At 40.3% G+C, this 18,519-nt stretch overlaps 1 protein-coding gene across 1 annotated transcript in view; it reads right to left on the reverse strand.

Annotated features, from left to right (window-relative positions):
* Positions 1 to 564: 564 nt before the first annotated feature.
* The window catches only part of LOC126260604 (uncharacterized), a 216,449-nt gene continuing 198,494 nt past the window's right edge, over positions 565 to 18,519 (reverse strand). Inside the window, exons 6-7 of the mRNA XM_049957941.1 lie at positions 14,600 to 14,691; positions 565 to 1,859 (exon numbers count right to left, since the gene is read on the reverse strand). Of these exons, the coding sequence (XP_049813898.1) occupies positions 1,737 to 1,859; positions 14,600 to 14,691 (215 nt within the window). The 3' untranslated portion in view covers positions 565 to 1,736. The remainder of the gene's footprint in view (positions 1,860 to 14,599; positions 14,692 to 18,519) is intronic.

An 18,519-nucleotide genomic window follows, 5' to 3' on the forward strand; every position in this document is an offset into this window, starting at 1 on the left:
TCTCCGTGACCCCGTGATCTACAGCACAACAATTTCTCCTGTGCTGCATTATCTCCTGTAGACTTTTCAGGTTGGAATCCACTACTTCTGTGATTCCATCAATTCATCCCACCCTTTTCTATCCTTTTCTCCTTGTGCCTTGGTTCTTACCCAGCATTATGACTTTTCCAGGAAATCAAGTCATCCCAGCTCACTTTAAATTTTTTCACAGTACTCTAATGAAGATTCCAACTGACATAGTCATTGTTACCAAAACTCTTGCGAAGTTCCTGACCAATTCACTTCAAATTTATACACAATACTCAAAGAACATCTGGAGGGACACAGGCTGTATATTTTTAATATATAATTATATGTATGTAATTCCTAAAGATGAAACATTGTTACCAAAAATCTCAAAAATATCTTGACTGATTTACTTCAAACTTTTACATGATATTCTAATGAACATTCAGATGGACATAGGCTAATATACTATCAAAAATTTTGGAAAGTTCATGACTGATGTATTTCAAATTTTTATACATTATTCTAATGAACATTTGAATGAACGTAGGCCATATGTTTGCTTTTAAATATAGACAATACACAAATATATACTTAATACAGGAAGGAGAAACATTGTCACCAAACATCTTGAAAAGTTCTTGACTGATTTAGTTCAGATTTTTCCATAATACTCTACTAAACATTGAGATAGTTGTGTCTAGGAATCCTGCCTACTCGGTTTGCTAGACAAACAATCAAACAACTCGCATTAATGAGTTTTATTACAATAAGAAAATTACAATACTTAGGTTCGGCAATTACACAGATATGATGCAAGCAAAGAGCAACATACGAAATAATCAGTCTTTGCAGTGACTGCTGATTTCTAACTGACAAAAGTCTGTCCTGTAATGCTATCGAAGTGGCTAATGTTGATACTGCTATCCAAGTGGCCAATCCTGAAGCTGCACCAGTCGGGTGTGGCGCTTATATCCTCTTCACCTAGGAGACACTGCTGTCGTGTTGTCACCCTGGAAGGGTGGTCGGTCAGTGTGTGATTGGTTGACCTCTTCTCACAGCCCACAGCCTTCTCTGCTCTTAGGTACCCAACTGGCATGCTGGTGCTTGACTTTATGCTGTGACATTTCTCCTCCCCCTCCCCCCCCTCCAGACTTCCAGTTGCACCCCGCCATCCGGCCTTTGGTCTGGTGGAAACATCCCCTGGAAAATGCCCAGAAGGGCACACATCCACCTCCTGAGGCCCATGCCATAATGTAGATGGTATTAGCCACTGTGGCATGGGTGGGTCCAGCTCCACTGGTAGGACAAGATGAGGCAGAGGAGGCGAAGGCTCCGTCTCCATGGGGTCATCCCACATGTTGTGATGACATCCTCTGATGGCTGCTGTGGCCGCCCTGTCCTCAGGATCCAAGAATCTGGGGGAACAGATACAGAAGGATCACCACGCACATGAAAGTGGCGAATTTGATTTTGATGTTGGCGCTGCAATCTGTCTGGGCCTGAAATGAGATACATGCATGTACCAAGTCGACGAAGGATCTTGTCTTGTGCCCACCATCTGCTGCAGTTAAAACCCAGAAAAACACAATATCATGGGGCACGAAGCAATACTTGCAGTCTTCCTTCCTTCCTTCCTTCCTTCCTTCCTTCAATGACGAATGCTGACTTGGGTGGAGCAGTGTCTGATGGTGGCAGCTGTGAAGCAGTTCTGCTGGCGATGGTCCATCTCATGGATGCAAATAATAGGAGGTGACAAACAGCTGCAATGCTTGATCCCTGGCATGTGCAGTGCGAAGTTTGACCATCTGCTGCTTCAAGGTTCTGATAAAACATTCTTCTTTGGCATTTGACTGAAAATGGAACAGTGCACTAGTTAGATGCTATATGCTATTGCATTCACAAAATGTTTCAAATGCATCTGACGTGGACTGAGGGCTGTTGTCTGACACTATGACTTCAGGTAAACCTTCAAGGCAAAAAACAGAGGACAGTGCCTGAACTGTGCTACATGAAATCATCAAGTTCATAAGCACAGTAGAAGGAAACTTGCCATAAGAGTCTACCACAATCAACTAACGAGTGTTCCAAAAAGGTCCTGCAAAGTCAATGTGCACCCGTTTCCATGGTGGTTGCAACTTAGGCCAAGCAGAGAATTTCTGTGGCAGAGCAGACTGATTTTCTGCAAATGCATGGCACTTTGACATCATCTGTTCTATTTGGGTGTCCATACCCTGCCAAGTACAGTGTCAATGCCCAAACTGTTTCGTACGAACAGTCCTCTAGTGTTCTTGGTGAAGTAACTGCAACACTTCTTTTTGCAAAGCTTTGGGGATCAACACATGTGACTGTCCACTGTCATTTTGAACAAGAATCACACCTTGCTGATGTCCAAAGTATTGGCACACTACAGAGCTCTTTATTCTGTGTAATGAGCAAGGCCAAGATGTGCAAATTTATTTTAGCAAAACGTTAAAATCTGATTCAACTTCTGTGGCCTGTGCAATTTTCTTATAGAAAGACTGAGCATTGTGTGACAACAAGATGCAGCATCCCCCATGAACCATGGACCTTGCCGTTGGTGGGGAGGCTTGCGTGCCTCAGCGATACAGATGACCGTACCGTAGGTGCAACCACAACGGAGGGGTATCTGTTGAGAGGCCAGACAAACATGTGGTTCCTGAAGAGAGGCAGCAGCCTTTTCAGTAGTTGCAGGGGCAACAGTCTGGATGATTGACTGATCTGGCCTTGTAACATTAACCAAAACAGCCTTGCTGTGCTGGTACTGCGAATGGCTGAAAGCAAGGGGAAACTACAGCCGTAATTTTTCCTGAGGACATGCAGCTTTACTGTATGATTAAATGATGATGGCGTCCTCTTGGGTAAAATATTCCGGAGGTAAAATAGTCCCCCATTCGGATCTCCGGGCGGGGACTACTCAAGAGGATGTCGTTATCAGGAGAAAGAAAACTGGCATTCTACGGATCAGAGCGTGGAATGTCAGATCCCTTAATCGGGCAAGTAAGTTAGAAAATTTAAAAATGGAAATGGATAGGTTAAAGTTAGATATAGTGGGAATTAGTGAAGTTCGGTGGCAGGAGGAACAAGACTTTTGGTCAGGTGATTACAGGGTTATAAATACAAAATCAAATAGGGGTAATGCAGGAGTAGGTTTAATAATGAATAAAAATATAGGAGTGCGGGTAAGTTACTACAAACAGCATAGTGAACGCATTATTGTGGCCAAGATAGACACAAAGCCGATGCCTACTACAGTAGTACAAGTTTATATGCCAACGAGCTCTGCAGATGATGAAGAAATTGATGAAATGTATGACGAGATAAAAGAAATTATTCAGGTAGTGAAGGGAGACGAAAATTTAATAGTCATGGGTGACTGGAATTCGTCAGTAGGAAAAGGGAGAGAAGGAAACATAGTAGGTGAATATGGATTGGGGGGAAGAAATGAAAGAGGAAGCCGCCTTGTAGAATTTTGCACAGAGCATAACTTAATCATTGCTAACACTTGGTTCAAGAATCATAAAAGAAGGTTGTATACCTGGAAGAATCCTGGAGATACTAAAAGGTATCAGATAGATTATATAATGGTAAGACAGAGATTTAGGAACCAGGTTTTAAATTGTAAGACATTTCCAGGGGCAGATGTCGATTCTGACCACAATCTATTGGTTATGAACTGCAGATTGAAACTGAAGAAACTGCAAAAAGGTGTGAATTTAAGGAGATGGGACCTGGATAAACTGAAAGAACCAGAGGTTGTAGAGAGTTTGAGGGAGAGCATAAGGGAACAATTGACAGGAATGGGGGAAAGAAATTCAGTAGAAGAAGAATGGGTAGCTCTGAGGGATGAAGTAGTGAAGGCAGCAGAGGATCAAGTAGGTAAAAAGATGAGGGCTAATAGAAATCCTTGGGTAACAGAAGAAATATTGAATTTAATTGATGAAAGGAGAAAATATAAAATTGCAGTAAATGAAGCAGGCAAAAAGGAATACAAACGTCTCAAAAATGAGATCGACAGGAAGTGCAAAATGGCTAAGCAGGGATGGCTAGAGGACAAATGTAAGGATGTAGAGGCTTGTCTCACTAGGGGTAAGATAGATACTGCCCACAGGAAAATTAAAGAGACCTTTGGAGAGAAGAGAACCACTTGTATGAATATCAAGAGCTCAGATGGCAACCCAGTTCTAAGTAAAGAAGGGAAGGCAGAAAGGTGGAAGGAGTATATAGAGGGTTTATACAAGGGCGATGTACTTGAGGACAATATTATGGAAATGGAAGAGGATGTAGATGAAGATGAAATGGGAGATAAGATACTGCGTGAAGAGTTTGACAGAGCACTGAAAGACCTGAGTCGAAACAAGGCCCCGGGAGTAGACAACATTCCATTAGAACTACTGATGGCCTTGGGAGAGCCAGTCATGACAAAACTCTACCATCTGGTGAGCAAGATGTATGAGACAGGCGAAATACCCACAGACTTCAAGAAGAATATAATAATTCCTATCCCAAAGAAGCAGGTGTTGACAGATGTGAAAATTACCGAACTATCAGTTTAATAAGTCACAGCTGCAAAATACTAACGCGAATTCTTTACAGACGAATGGAAAAACTGGTAGAAGCGGACCTTGGGGAAGATCAGTTTGGATTCCGTAGAAATGTTGGAACACGTGAGGCAATACTAACCTTACGACTTATCTTAGAAGAAAGATTAAGAAAAGGCAAACCTATGTTTCTAGCATTTGTAGACTTAGAGAAAGCTTTTGACAACGTTAACTGGAATACTCTCTTTCAAATTCTGAAGGTGGCAGGGGTAAAATACAGTTAGCGAAAGGCTATTTACAATTTTTACAGAAACCAGATGGCAGTTATAAGAGTCGAGGGGCATGAAAGGGAAGCAGTGGTTGGGAAAGGAGTGAGACAGGGTTGTAGCCTCTCCCCGATGTTATTCAATCTGTATATTGAGCAAGCAGTAAAGGAAACAAAAGAAAAATTCGGAGTAGGTATTAAAATTCATGGAGAAGAAGTAAAAACTTTGAGGTTCGCTGATGACATTGTAATTCTGTCAGAGACAGCAAAGGACTTGGAAGAGCAGTTGAACGGAATGGACGGTGTCTTGAAAGGAGGATATAAGATGAACATCAACAAAAGCAAAACGAGGATAATGGAATGTAGTCAATTTAAATCGGGTGATGCTGAGGGGATTAGATTAGGAAATGAGACACTTAAAGTAGTAAAGGAGTTTTTCTATTTAGTGAGTAAAATAACTGATGATGGTCGAAGTAGAGAGGATATAAAATGTAGACTGGCAATGGCAAGGAAATCGTTTCTGAAGAAGAGAAATCTGTTAACATCGAGTATAGATTTAAATGTCAGGAAGTCGTTTCTGAAAGTATTTGTATGGAGTGTTGCTATGTATGGAAGTGAAACATGGATGATAACCAGTTTGGACAAGAAGAGAATAGAAGCTTTTGAAATGTGGTGCTACAGAAGAATGCTGAAGATAAGGTGGGTAGATCACGTAACTAATGTGGAGGTATTGAATAGGATTGGGGAAAAGAGAAGTTTGTGGCACAACTTGACTAGAAGAAGGGATCGGTTGGTAGGACATGTTTTGAGGCATCAAGGGATCACAAATTTAGCATTGGAGGGCAGCGTGGAGGGTAAAAATCGTAGAGGGAGACCAAGGGATGAATACACTAAGCAGATTCAGGAGATGAAGAAGCTTGCACAGGATAGAGTAGCATGGAGAGCTGCATCAAACCAGTCTCAGGACTGAAGACCACAACAACAACAACAACAACAACAAGATGCAGCAGAAGTGTCAAAATCTGTATCGGGGCCAATCAGAAGACAAGAAAGTGCATCCGCATTACCATGTTGAGCTGTCACATGATACACAATCTTGTACTGGTATTGAGACAACAATGAAGCCTGTCTTTGCAATTTTTGGACACTTCGAACAGGAACTGGCTTCATTGGATGAAACAAGGACTGCAATGGCTTGTGATCTGTTACTAAGTAGAACTTTTTGCCATACAAATAGTGGTAGAATTTGGTGACATCATACACAATAGCCAATGCCTCTTTCTCTATTTGTAAACAATTAGATTGAGCTTTGGACAATACTTTTGATGTGAAAGTAATAGGTCTGTCTTTATCACCAATTCTGTGTGAAAGCACTGCACTGATTCTGTAAGAAGAAGCATCAAATTGCAACACAACTGGTTTGTCAGAATCGAAGTGAATCAAGTGTCAATCACTGAGCAATGTATCTTTAAGTTTTTCAAAAACTTCTTGGCACTCATCTGTCCAAACAAAGGGGACATTCTTGCAATGCAAGTGATGCAATGGAGCTGCAATTTGTGCAGCATTCAATGTGAACCTCATATAATAGTTCATTTTCCCAAATACTGACTGCAATTCTGTGACATTTTGAGGAACTGGCTGGTCACATATGGCTAACAAATTTAACTGAAGAGGATGTACACCTTGACTGTTTATGACACAACCAAGATACTGCAACTCAGGTTTAACAAAATCACACTTGTTCAGTCTACACTTTAGTCCAGCATAACACACAAAACAAAGCACGCAAATTTGCAATGTATTCTTCATGTGTACAACCTGCTATGACAATATTGTCCAAATAGTTTGAACAGTTTGGTATTTGACTAGTCAGCTGTTCCAAATACCATTGGAAAATGGCAGGTACAGAAGCACTGCCAATGGGCAAAAGCAAATATTTAAACAAGCCCAAATGAGTGTTCACAACACACACTTTTGGAGATTCTTCTTCTTGTGGTATTTGAAGATATGCATCACGCAAATCAATTTTTGAACAGTAGCAACCAGTGCCTAATCTGTCTGTGAGATCCTCTGGGCATGGCAATGGATAAGTATCAATCACAGTTAGTGGGTTGACTGTAGACTTAAAAGTCAACGCAGAAGCGAATGCAACCTGTAGGTTTGGGGAGCAAAACCAGTGGACTTGCATACTGCCTAGCTTGTATGGGTGCAATAGCTCTGCTGTCTTGCAATTCTTTTAAGTTCAGCAGCCACTTTGTCCCGAATTGGAAAAGGAACAGTTCTGGCCCAGCAAAATTTGGGCTGAGCATTGTCTTTCATAGTAATATATGCAAGAAAACTGTTAGCCTTGCCTAAACCTTCAGAAAAGAGTTCAGGGTATTCATTCAGCAAGCTAGCTACACTGTCTTTGGCATTAAATGCAGTCACTGACAACAAATTGTCCTGAATTTGAAAGCCAAACAAATCAAGGCCAAATATGTTCTCACAATTGCATGGTTGTAGCACAGCGGAAGTCACAGTTCATGTATGCGAGCAATACATAGCAGCCAAAGTACATGTTCTGAGAATGGGAATGTCTTGTCCATTACAAACTGTCAAGTGCATGAGGAGCCTAACAGTTCATATGTGTTACAATCCAGCAGCTGAAATTCATACGTTTTCCACTACGATGCAAATGAAAAAAACGTACATTGGACTGGCATAGCACTGAAGAAACTGTTTGCTTGCTAGTTGTGCTAATGCCCACAGCAAGCTTTGAATAAATTGCATTGATTACATGGGCCTTGTGACTAGATTTTTGAGAGTGGGCAGAATTATTATGTTTGTTCTGTTGCAAACATATGGATTGCACATGACACTTCTTGCCACAAGAGTAACACTGTGCTTATCTGGATGGGCAATCTGGTGTTTGTGCCTTGAATAGCACCGAGGGCATGACTTAATTCTGTTTGCCTGTTTAGAGAACTGTTTATGTGGCTTGGCATGCACATGCTGTTGCTGCCTACTGGGCCAGTTATTAGCAAGGGAAGACTCAACCCGACAAATTAGTGGATGCTCAAATTTATCAGCCGCTACGGCACCTGAATCATACTGATCTAGAATTTGCACTAAATGATGAAATGATGGATGTGACTGTTTCAAAATCTGTTCTCTAAGTTTGACATCAATTACATTGTACCCAATTGCATCACGCAACATAACATCTAAATATAAAGCACCTCAAGCACATTTGCATTTGCATTTCCTTGTCATACCCTATACATCTGTTCCCCCCTCACAATAAGTTTGTTCTGACCTTTTCTGCAAAGAAAGAATTGGTACATAGTTGCCACCATAGTCACTCAGTGGTCACAATAGTTAGTTTGACAACCTATAACCTGATCATAGGAAAGTTCACTCGGAATGGTATTAGGAAACAATTTCTGAATGAGGCGAAAGACTGCACTTCCTACCATTGACAAAAAGTAATGCAGTTTCACATTAAGTGATACTTTGTGAGCAATGATGTGGGTGTCATACTGTTGCAACCACTTGAGCCATTTCTTTAACAGGTGAAAAGGTGGCATTACGCTCGGAGCATGTTGCGCTGCATTAGTTATTTGGTTTGTTAGTAACTGATGTACCGTATTGATAAGGGTTGCAATCTGCTGCATCTGAAACTGAAACATCTGTGTTAGCTGCGAAGTATCTATTGCTTGCAGCTGAGGTGCCTGAGCAGGACTGGAAGAGGTGGGTTGCCCATTTTGGAATAGGTAAATGCCATAAACAGACAATGCAAGCAGTAAAAATAAGCACACAAGCAAAGAAAATGTCTGCAATGCCCACCTGACAACACTGAATAGAAGAAAAACACTATAAGAGACACTGTTAAAACATGTAAACACACCCCCACAAAGAAAAGACAAGGCAAAATTAAGATGCCAGCAAAACACAAAAGCCCACAACAAAAACAGATCTTTGGCAGCAGTTGCTCAGGGTTCAGATGTTAACAGGTTGTCGCTATGTTATTCTTACACCCCATCACTAATCTTGTTGTGTCTAGGAATCCTGCCTACTCGGTTTGCTAGACAATAAGAAAATTAAGATACTTAACTTATGCTGACAATAACAAACTTATAATACTTAACTTTGGCAATTACACAGCTGTATCTCAAACAAGGGTGACATATGAAATAATGTCTCTGCAGTGACTGCTAATCTCCAACTGACAAAAGTCTGTCCTGAAATGCTATCAAAGTGGTTAACTTTAATGCTGCTATCCAAGTGGCCAATTTTGAAGCAACTATTGAACTGGGCCGCCACCATTCGGGCATGGGGCTTATGTCCTCTTCACCTAGGGAATTCTGCTGTCACATTGTCATCCTGGAAGGCAGGTTGGTCAGCATGCAATTGGCTGACCCCTCCTCACAGCCTTCTCTGCGCCATCGTTCCCGACTGGTGTGCCGTCGCCTGGCTTTATGCCGTAACACAGATAAATATATGCTGTATATTTATTATATTATGCTACACTACAGAATCTGAATAGTCCATTCACAAATTAAAACTACACAAAATATTATAATTGAAGCTGCTATTCTCATAGGTCCAACAGCTGCAGAGGTGTCTCTCTAACCTCATATATCAATGATCCCAACCAATTTACCCATTCGTTTTAAGTAAATTCATACCTGAATCTATATTCAAGGTTTCACTTGCAATAACAACAAACAAGGCTCAAAATCATAAGGGGAATATGAGAATGGGGATGGGTGGGTGTGTATGTAGGGGGGTGGGGGCAGTGGACATAGAGAAGGGGGAGGAGGGGATGGCCAGAGAGAGGAGAGTGTAACTCCCCCTCACTTATCGACCTTAATGGCAGTGAAAAATTAAACCGCGTGCACCTAATGGAAATTTGGGAAAAAGCAATCATCACCAAAGTTAATTCATCAGTAAAGAGGGAGGAAAGGGTCACATCTAAATGAAAGGAAAAATGCAAATGAAATTGGTGGAAATTAATTTTGAGAAAAGGGTAAAATTAATAAAGAAAGTAAATGTGCGGTCGTTATGTTAACAATTAATTGGCATTAATTAGATATTTGAGATTTGGGGAAAATTACGGTCGCCAGTCCTATGGACAACTACTATAATAACTGAAAATGAAAGATTAATGCACATATAATTAACACTCAAAGCGTGGCAACTGAAGGTTGACACATCTTGTGTGAAAACTGAATGTTTGTCAGAAGTAATAAATTTCGCTACACTCTGACTTAATTTAGCAAAAGATTCAATAAAACCGGAAAATTGAAAGTTAATTTAGTGGCTGATTTTAACAGTGAACTTTGTTTCTGAAGCACTAAGAAATTCAATAAAATAAGGTTAGTCTTGGGCTACCTCAACAATCATTTCAGAAGCTACCTGAATCTATGCAATTTAGAAATAAGAGATTTAACTTTGAACCTGAATTAAATGATTCTGAACAATTAACAATAGTAAAATTTAGTACGTACCAAGCTGAGCTGCAGTCACAGGTAAGCTAAAATATGGTAACAAAACTCGCTTGTGCTTGTGTAATCTAAATATTGTAGCCAGCTATGAATACTTTAACTGAACTTTGAAATTAAAGCAGTGAAATGGAATGATATTACTTTAATGCTGGCGTTTGAATTTCAGTGACACCCGGGTTCATTCTGGAAAAGGAAGGGACCCTGCTTGGTAATACAATTGGGACAATGAGCAACAAAGGTTCATGCTAAGTTGCTGTAATTTTGTGAATGGAACAATTTTAAAAGCTGAGGTCTGCCATACAGTTCTAAACCTTTACGTGCTTCCAGTCTTCCTTGCTGGTTGATTGAAGGTTTGAAGTCATCGGTCGAGGAGGCGGTGACAGTCACTAATTGTCGGCTGTCGCCATTGCAGAAGCTGGATGTTGGCGCACCTTCTTCTCGACACTGTCACCAGGTGAAATGGGCTCTTGATGTGCAACAGCTAATGCTTCCCGTCTGCGACACCATGTCAGAAACTATCATAGCAAGTCGAGCGCAATTACATGCTGCCAAACCCTGAAAATGCGGCAACTCGTGGGAGCATCACACAACACACCTGCTCCACTGCCCTACTCCTGCCAGACTCCCTCTCCCACGCTCCATGTGGCAAAGTTAACACTACCATAGATCCTTAACACTTTGGTTCTCCACACGACCTATCGATGTAATCGTTCGAGAGCATAGTTTTCCCTAGGCCAGACCCAGCGTAAAAATACAAATAATATTTACAAAACAAACCAATTATACATCGACACACACACACACACACACACAGATATATATATATATATATATATATATATATATATATATATATATATATATATATATATATATATATATATATATATATATATATATATAACAGAGGGAAACATTCCACGTGGAAAAAATATATCTAAAAAGAAAGATGATGAGACTTACCAAACAAAAGCGCTGGCAGGTCGATAGACACACAAACAAACACAAATATACACACAAAATTCAAGCTTTCGCAACAAACTGTTGCCTCATCAGGAAAGAGGGAGGAGAGGGAAAGACGAAAGGATGTGGGTTTTAAGGGAGAGGGTAAGGAGTCATTCCAACCCCGGGAGCGGAAAGACTTACCTTAGGGGGAAAAAAGGACAGGTATACAATCGCGCACACACACACATATCCATCCACACATACAGACACAAGCAGACATGTGAAAGCACCCACGTGATATATGTCTGCTTGTGTCTGTATGTGTGTGTGTGTGTGCGCGATTGTATACCTGTCCTTTTTTCCCCCTAAGGTAAGTCTTTCCGCTCCCGGGATTGGAATGACTCCTTATCCTCTCCCTTAAAACCCACATCCTTTCGTCTTTCCCTCTCCTTCCCCTCTTTCCTGATGAGGCAACAGTTTGTTGCGAAAGCTTGAATTTTGTGTGTATATTTGTGTTTGTTTGTGTGTCTATCGTCCTGCCAGCGCTTTTGTTTGGTAAGTCTCATCATCTTTCTTTTTAGATATATATATATATATATATATATATATATATATATATATATATATATATATATATATATATATATATATATATATATATATATATATATGAAATGAGATCCATCCTTCATTAAATCCTCCCCACTCCACCAAGAGTGTCTTTCCGCCGTCCACCTAACCTTCGTAACCTGTTAGTTCATCCCTATGAAATCCCCAAACCACCTTCCCTACCCTCTGGCTCCTATCCTTGTAACCACCCCCGGTGTAAAACCTGTCCCATGCACCCTCCCACCACCACCTACTCCAGTCCTGTAACCCAGAAGGTGTACACGATCAAAGGCAGAGCCACATGTGAAAGCACCCACGTGATTTACCAACTGACCTGCCTACACTGTGATGCATTCTATGTGGGAATGACCAGCAACATACTGTCCATTCGCATGAATGGACACAGGCAGACAGTGTTTGTTGGTAATGAGGATCACCCTGTGGCTAAACATGCCTTGGTGCACGGCCAGCACATCTTGGCACAGTGTTACACCGTCCGGGTTATCTGGATACTTCCCACCAACACCAACCTATCCGAACTCCGGAGATGGGAACTTGCTCTTCAATATATCCTCTCTTCCCGTTACCCACCAGGCCTCAATCTCCGCTAATTTCAAGTTGCCGCCACTCATACCTCACCTGTCATTCAACATCATCTTTGCCTCTTCACTTCCGCCTCGACTGACATCTTTGCCCAAACTCTTTGTCTTTAAATATGTCTGCTTGTGTCTGTATATGTGTGGATGGATATGTGTGTGTGTGCGAATGTATACCCGTCCCTTTTTCCCCCTAAGGTAAGTCTTTCCGCTCCCAGGATTGGAATGACTCCTTACCCTCTCCCTTAAAACCCACATCCTTTCGTCTTTCCCTCTCCTTCCCCTCTTTCCTGATGAGGCAACAGTTTGTTGCGAAAGCTTGAATTTTGTGTGTGTGTTTGTGTTTGTTTGTGTGTCTATCGACCTGCCAGCGCTTTCGTTCGGTAAGTCACATAATCTTTGTGTTTAGATATATTTTTCCCACGTGGAATGTTTATATGTATATATAAAAACAAAGATGATGTGAGTTACCAAATGAAATTGCTGGCAGGTCGACAGACACACAAACGAACACAAACATACACACAAAATTCAAGCTTTCGCAACAAACTGTTGCCTCATCAGGAAAGGAGAGGGAAAGACGAAAGGATGAGGCAACAGTTTGTTGCGAAAGCTTGAATTTTGTGTGTATGTTTGTGTTCGTTTGTGTGTCTGTTGACCTGCCAGCACTTTCATTTGGTAAGTCACATCATCTTTGTTTGTAGATATATTTTTCCTACGTGGAATGTTTGGTAAAACAATTACAATATATAAAGACACAGAAATGTTATATCTTGAGGTAACAAAACAAGGAAAAAAATTTATAGTACAATAGATGGAAATAGGAGAATATGCATTTCCGGCATTACAAGAGGAGGAGGTTATGTACAGAGAGAGAGGGGGAGGAGGAGGAGGTCACCAAAGAGGGGGAAGGGGGCAAAGAGATGGGACAGAGAAGAGGGTGGAAGGAGTTTAGTATGTATATCCAATTCCCACCCATATTTAGCAATTGGAAAATACTGCAGGGTTCACTGCTATACGCACAGCAAAATAACTGGAATCAGATATGACTGCATCAAGAATTTTCTAATTAGAACATGTTATTGCACAGAGTAGCAGATGATCAATCTGCTGTTCAGCAAAGAAAGAGCTTGGTGCCAAGCAGGATAAATAAAAAATAAGTAAAGGAAAGACAGAAAAAAGAAGAAGATCATCAATATTTAGGGAGTCATAAGGCAATCAAATGTCAACTTTAGAATAAACCCTATCTCTACATCACAATACATGCAGTTTTAAAACTTCCTGGTAGGTTAAATATGTGCAATGGATGATAAGACAAACATAAAATTTTTCCTGCTGCACTTCTGTCAATACCTCTCTTCTACTTACTCCAGGGGAGTGATATTTATTCCTACATCTTCCTGCCAAGAAATGCTACTCGCAAAAGAAAACTGTAAAATAAGTTATCATAGTAACAGTAGATATATACAGGAAATTTGTGAGATTTTTATTTTCATTTGCAGGTGGCACGTCTTCAAGACTTGGCTGTTGGAGCCTAGTATATCACTTACATCAGCAATCTTCAGGTAATATCATCCATAATAGAGCCTCGAAGAGACCTGCTCATTGAGGGCTATCAAGAAACGTACATTGCATATTGTGTTTGGCAAAAAGATGACAGATTTTAGTCGGAACATTTCCTGCGTAAGGCAAAAACACCTTGGGAGCAGTCTCTTTTATATTTACACCATCCAAAAATGTCTGCTAATTGACAAGAAACCACTCTAAATTTGTAAGTGATTTCTTAAACTCCTAACAGAAAAAAATCTTCTTAAAAGAAAAAAATAGCACCTGACCTGCTTATAAATCAAATAAGAATAAAACATTTCTAAAGCAATTATCCAAATCAAGTAAGAATTTAAAAATTCTGAAGCAGTTATTCAAAACCACTTATTCAAAGACATTTTTCCTACACTAAGAAATTAATTGCTGCCAATTGTTTTCTGAGCATCAATTTTGTACTCCTGCTGTAAGATTTAAAACAGCTATCTGAATTTAACCAGAACACTGACACAATCTAAAATTGTGTAAGTAAATTTATACACCATTAAAATTGCCATACAAAGCTAAAAATAATGTCAAAGAAACTACCTTGTTAGACACCCTATGTCGAAGAGATGCCAGCTGTGTTTCCATATCTCCTTCACCTTCACCCTCTCTTCCCTCGTCTGCAAGAATGATTTCTGTAAAACAGATTACAAAATTAAAAATAATTATTACTTACATAATGCTTTTTATACATCAATTTTTTAAAATATTACAGAACATGTCCTACTTGCCCACCATTAACTCTCTACTACAGTTCTACCTCAGATAAAACCTACTTGACCAAAGACAATTTTCTTTGTGGATAGACATGTCACATAACATATCATGTGAATCACACATTTCATTACAAATGATTAAATGCAGGTACACTGACAATATCAGTAAATTACAATATTCTGCTGTGAACCTTGTCTTCTTTATGACAGGAACCTGAATCTGCTTCATCAAATATATAATGTGGATACTTTCTTACAATAACAGAATCAGAGAATCTTGCTCTTGACAACTTGGTCTCCAGCATGTTCATGTGCATTGCATTTGACATCAATCTTAAATAATTTCTGTTGTTCTCATGTTGCTTACTGATGTCCTTCACTATTTTTTTCTACAGTTTTGTTAACCCCGTCTTCCTCTTTCCAGGGTTTTGGCTTTATCAGCATAATTTACATATTTTTGTCTATCTTCATGGGTTTCATTGTTTTGTAACCTCTTTTTCCCAGTCAGCCTCTTTTATCCAGATTTGTTAGGTTTTGAGGTATCTTTTAATATAAGAGTTTACGTCTTGATACCTTTTTCTCTTTCTGCCACCATTGCCTCTTTTCCATCTCTGATATATGTATTATTCCGATTTCTTCACCCCTAATTTGTCATCTAGTGACTGTTCTCATTGTAACTTTTTTCCTCCCAGGTTTTAAAAACTTGTTTCATATTCCAATGTAAATTTGCATCACATATTAAACAGTTGTGTCTCCTCTGATTCAGAGTCTAAACCATCTTTTAGATGCTGATTTCACTACATGTTCTCATCTTTGTTTCCCCTTATCTAACAGAACTTTTGGTCTCAAAGATTTTTTTACAAATTCAAAATTTATATATGTTACAGTTATATGCTGTTACCTTTTATTTTGATGAGTACACTATTTTCTGGCTCCATTTAATTAACATATCTTTTCTTTATTTAGTTTATTTACTTATTAAGCATGTAATTCATGAAATAATTCTGTACAAACAAAAATATAGTCTGGTTAAAATGATGCCATCTCCATAGAGAAATAAACACTAATGTTCAGAAAAAAACAGAACATTTTTAACCACCAGAGATAGAACATTTTTACTCGCAGGACATGTACATTAGTATGTCCTGCAGAAATGATTAGCATTTCAGTCACCTCGGTTCAGCATGTGTCCTGTTGCCTAGGAGGCACAGGCTCTGCCCTGGGCCCTGACAACTTGTTCCATACATGATGGCTTCAACATCTATAAGGCACAAATGGCATCCTGTTATATAGCCATCCTTGCTTCGTTCACCCTGGTTCCAAAGCTCATCTGCGGTGGTCAGCAATGGATCACAGCTTTGCACCCATTATTTCATCATATCCCGCACATATTCGATTGGCCACTAGTCTGTTGATCTGGTGGTCCTGGGCAAATGCTGACATCCTGTTATACCAAGAAGGCATATGTTCACTTAGCAACATGTGGTCAGGCATTGGCTTGCTGAAAAATGGCATCTGGGGTGTTGTGTAGAAAGGGTATGGCTACAGGCAACAGGATGTCATTCACATAGGTCACACTGCCCTGGACATGCACCACCTGTGGTTTGTGGTCATATCCAATAGCACCCCACACCTTAAAGCATCGAGTTGGCACTGTATGTGCGAATGCAGTCACTGTGATGCTGCTCCCTCTGTCTGTGGTGAACCAAAATGCAGCCATCATTTTCAAACAAAGAGAGCCTGGATTCGTCCAAAAACACTATCTAATGCCATTTCTGTCTACAGTGACATGTTCCATACACCACTGCTATCTAACATGTTTCTGCACATTCATCAAAGGTAGGCAGAGAAGTGGATAACACACACTCATTCCATAATAAACACTGATGGACTGTCACTCCTGATAGAGTATGATGCATTACACTGTTTCACCAGAGCCGAGGAGGACGCAGATCTGTAATGCAATGGCTTAGGATGAGGTGTCAATCTAATGGGTAGTGCCACCTGGCTAATTTCATCATATTCTGTGGCTTTCTGTGAGCCATCATCCTACACACACCCATTGTACTTGGTCCTACAAAAGCAGAAACTTCCTGGATGGATGTATCACATTCTCTCATGCCAATGATGCGCCCTCTTTCAAATTCACTGACTTGATGGTATGGTTCGTGCAGCCAACTGTGAGGCATCCTGCACGTCTGTTCAACTGACACTGATCCATTACCTTCAGTTTATAGTGACAATTAGAGCTGCAGGCATATTTTACCAGTGGGTGGTGTTGCACCAGAATGTCAATGCTGACCTTGAACCCAAGGGTCAACATTGTTCAAATGCTGATCATTTCTGCAGAACATACTAACGTACATGTCCTGTGAATATGAACGTCATATCTCTACTCACTGAAGGTGTTCTGTTTTTTCTGAACAAGAGTGTATGTACTACTTTTTTCATGGAAGCTAAGAGACTGCTCATGTCACTAGGAGATTACTTATCTTGGAATAATATTGTATAACTATTTACCAATTTTTAAATATGTCTTTATGCTGTGACAATTTTCATCAAAAACTCGATAACAGTGGCCAAGCAATCTACTTCAAATAGACATTTCTGATTTTCATGGGAAGACAAAAACCGTGAAGTTTCTGCAAAGCGTCAGGGAAAACAAAAGGAAAGGGAAAGAAAATCTCCACCATGCTGGTGACTGACGGGCCAATCGGGCCCGAATGGTTCATCAGCCAATTGTGTCAATTCAATGCAGTATGCAGGAGTGCACGGTCAGCATACTGCTCTACCAGCCTGATCAGCAGAACTGGAGCTGCTACTAATCAGCCAATTTCCTATCACAGGGCTGAGTGGAGCCAGTGCCAGTCCTCTGACCAAGGACAAATCTCTACCAGTATCAGGAATCAAAACCGTGTCATCTGCTTGGCAGTCATGTAGACCGACCACTCAGCTATAGAGGCAGGCCCAAAGGAAGCAACATGTAGAACTATTCTGAGCTGAGGAAAGAGTGAATGTAGATGAGTAACGGCTCCACTGGATCCTATGTTAAGGTGTTATTGTCCGATAGCACTATCAGTACTGAACATCCAGAGATGTGCTTGCAGCAAAGTTTTCAACTACCAGGCCAACATGATGCACTACAAACATGTTTCCATGTATACAAAGGCCAAACTCTATAACATGGATATGTCCAATAGTGCCAGATTGCAAATAAAGGTGATTGCAATGGCATGGGCACTATTAACTGACATCTTCGAGGAAGTTATTCACCTCCAGACCTCACTAGATGGATTTGTCCATGACAAGTGCATTCCTATAATTCTTAGTGATCGTGCTGCTGTCAAAATATGGCTACAGACTGGTTTCCAAATGGAAAGGGAATGGTTGGAACTATTATTTGTCTGCTTTCTACAGACTGCCCTTGTCCCAGAAACATTTTTGAATTGTGTGTGATTTTAATCCAATGTGGTCAGATGATGATATTAAATTAGCAATGAGGTAGTTCAGACATTACAAGTTTACCAATGAACAACAAAGTGTACTCAATTTCTTACACCTTGGCAGTAACAAACTGCACTATATGAACAGTTGCTTGAACAGCTTTGGCCAAATAACAGCAGAAACAATGGGTGGGTGGGTGGGTGGTGGGGGAACAGCACCAACAACTAGCATCGTAAGAACCATGATGCCAGGAAACCACAGAAAACACAATTCTTGAAGCATATTCTGCAACTTCCAGAACAG

The sequence above is a fragment of the Schistocerca nitens genome, chromosome 5 (assembly GCF_023898315.1).
Source record: "Schistocerca nitens isolate TAMUIC-IGC-003100 chromosome 5, iqSchNite1.1, whole genome shotgun sequence".
Taxonomy (NCBI): Eukaryota; Metazoa; Arthropoda; class Insecta; order Orthoptera; family Acrididae; genus Schistocerca; species Schistocerca nitens.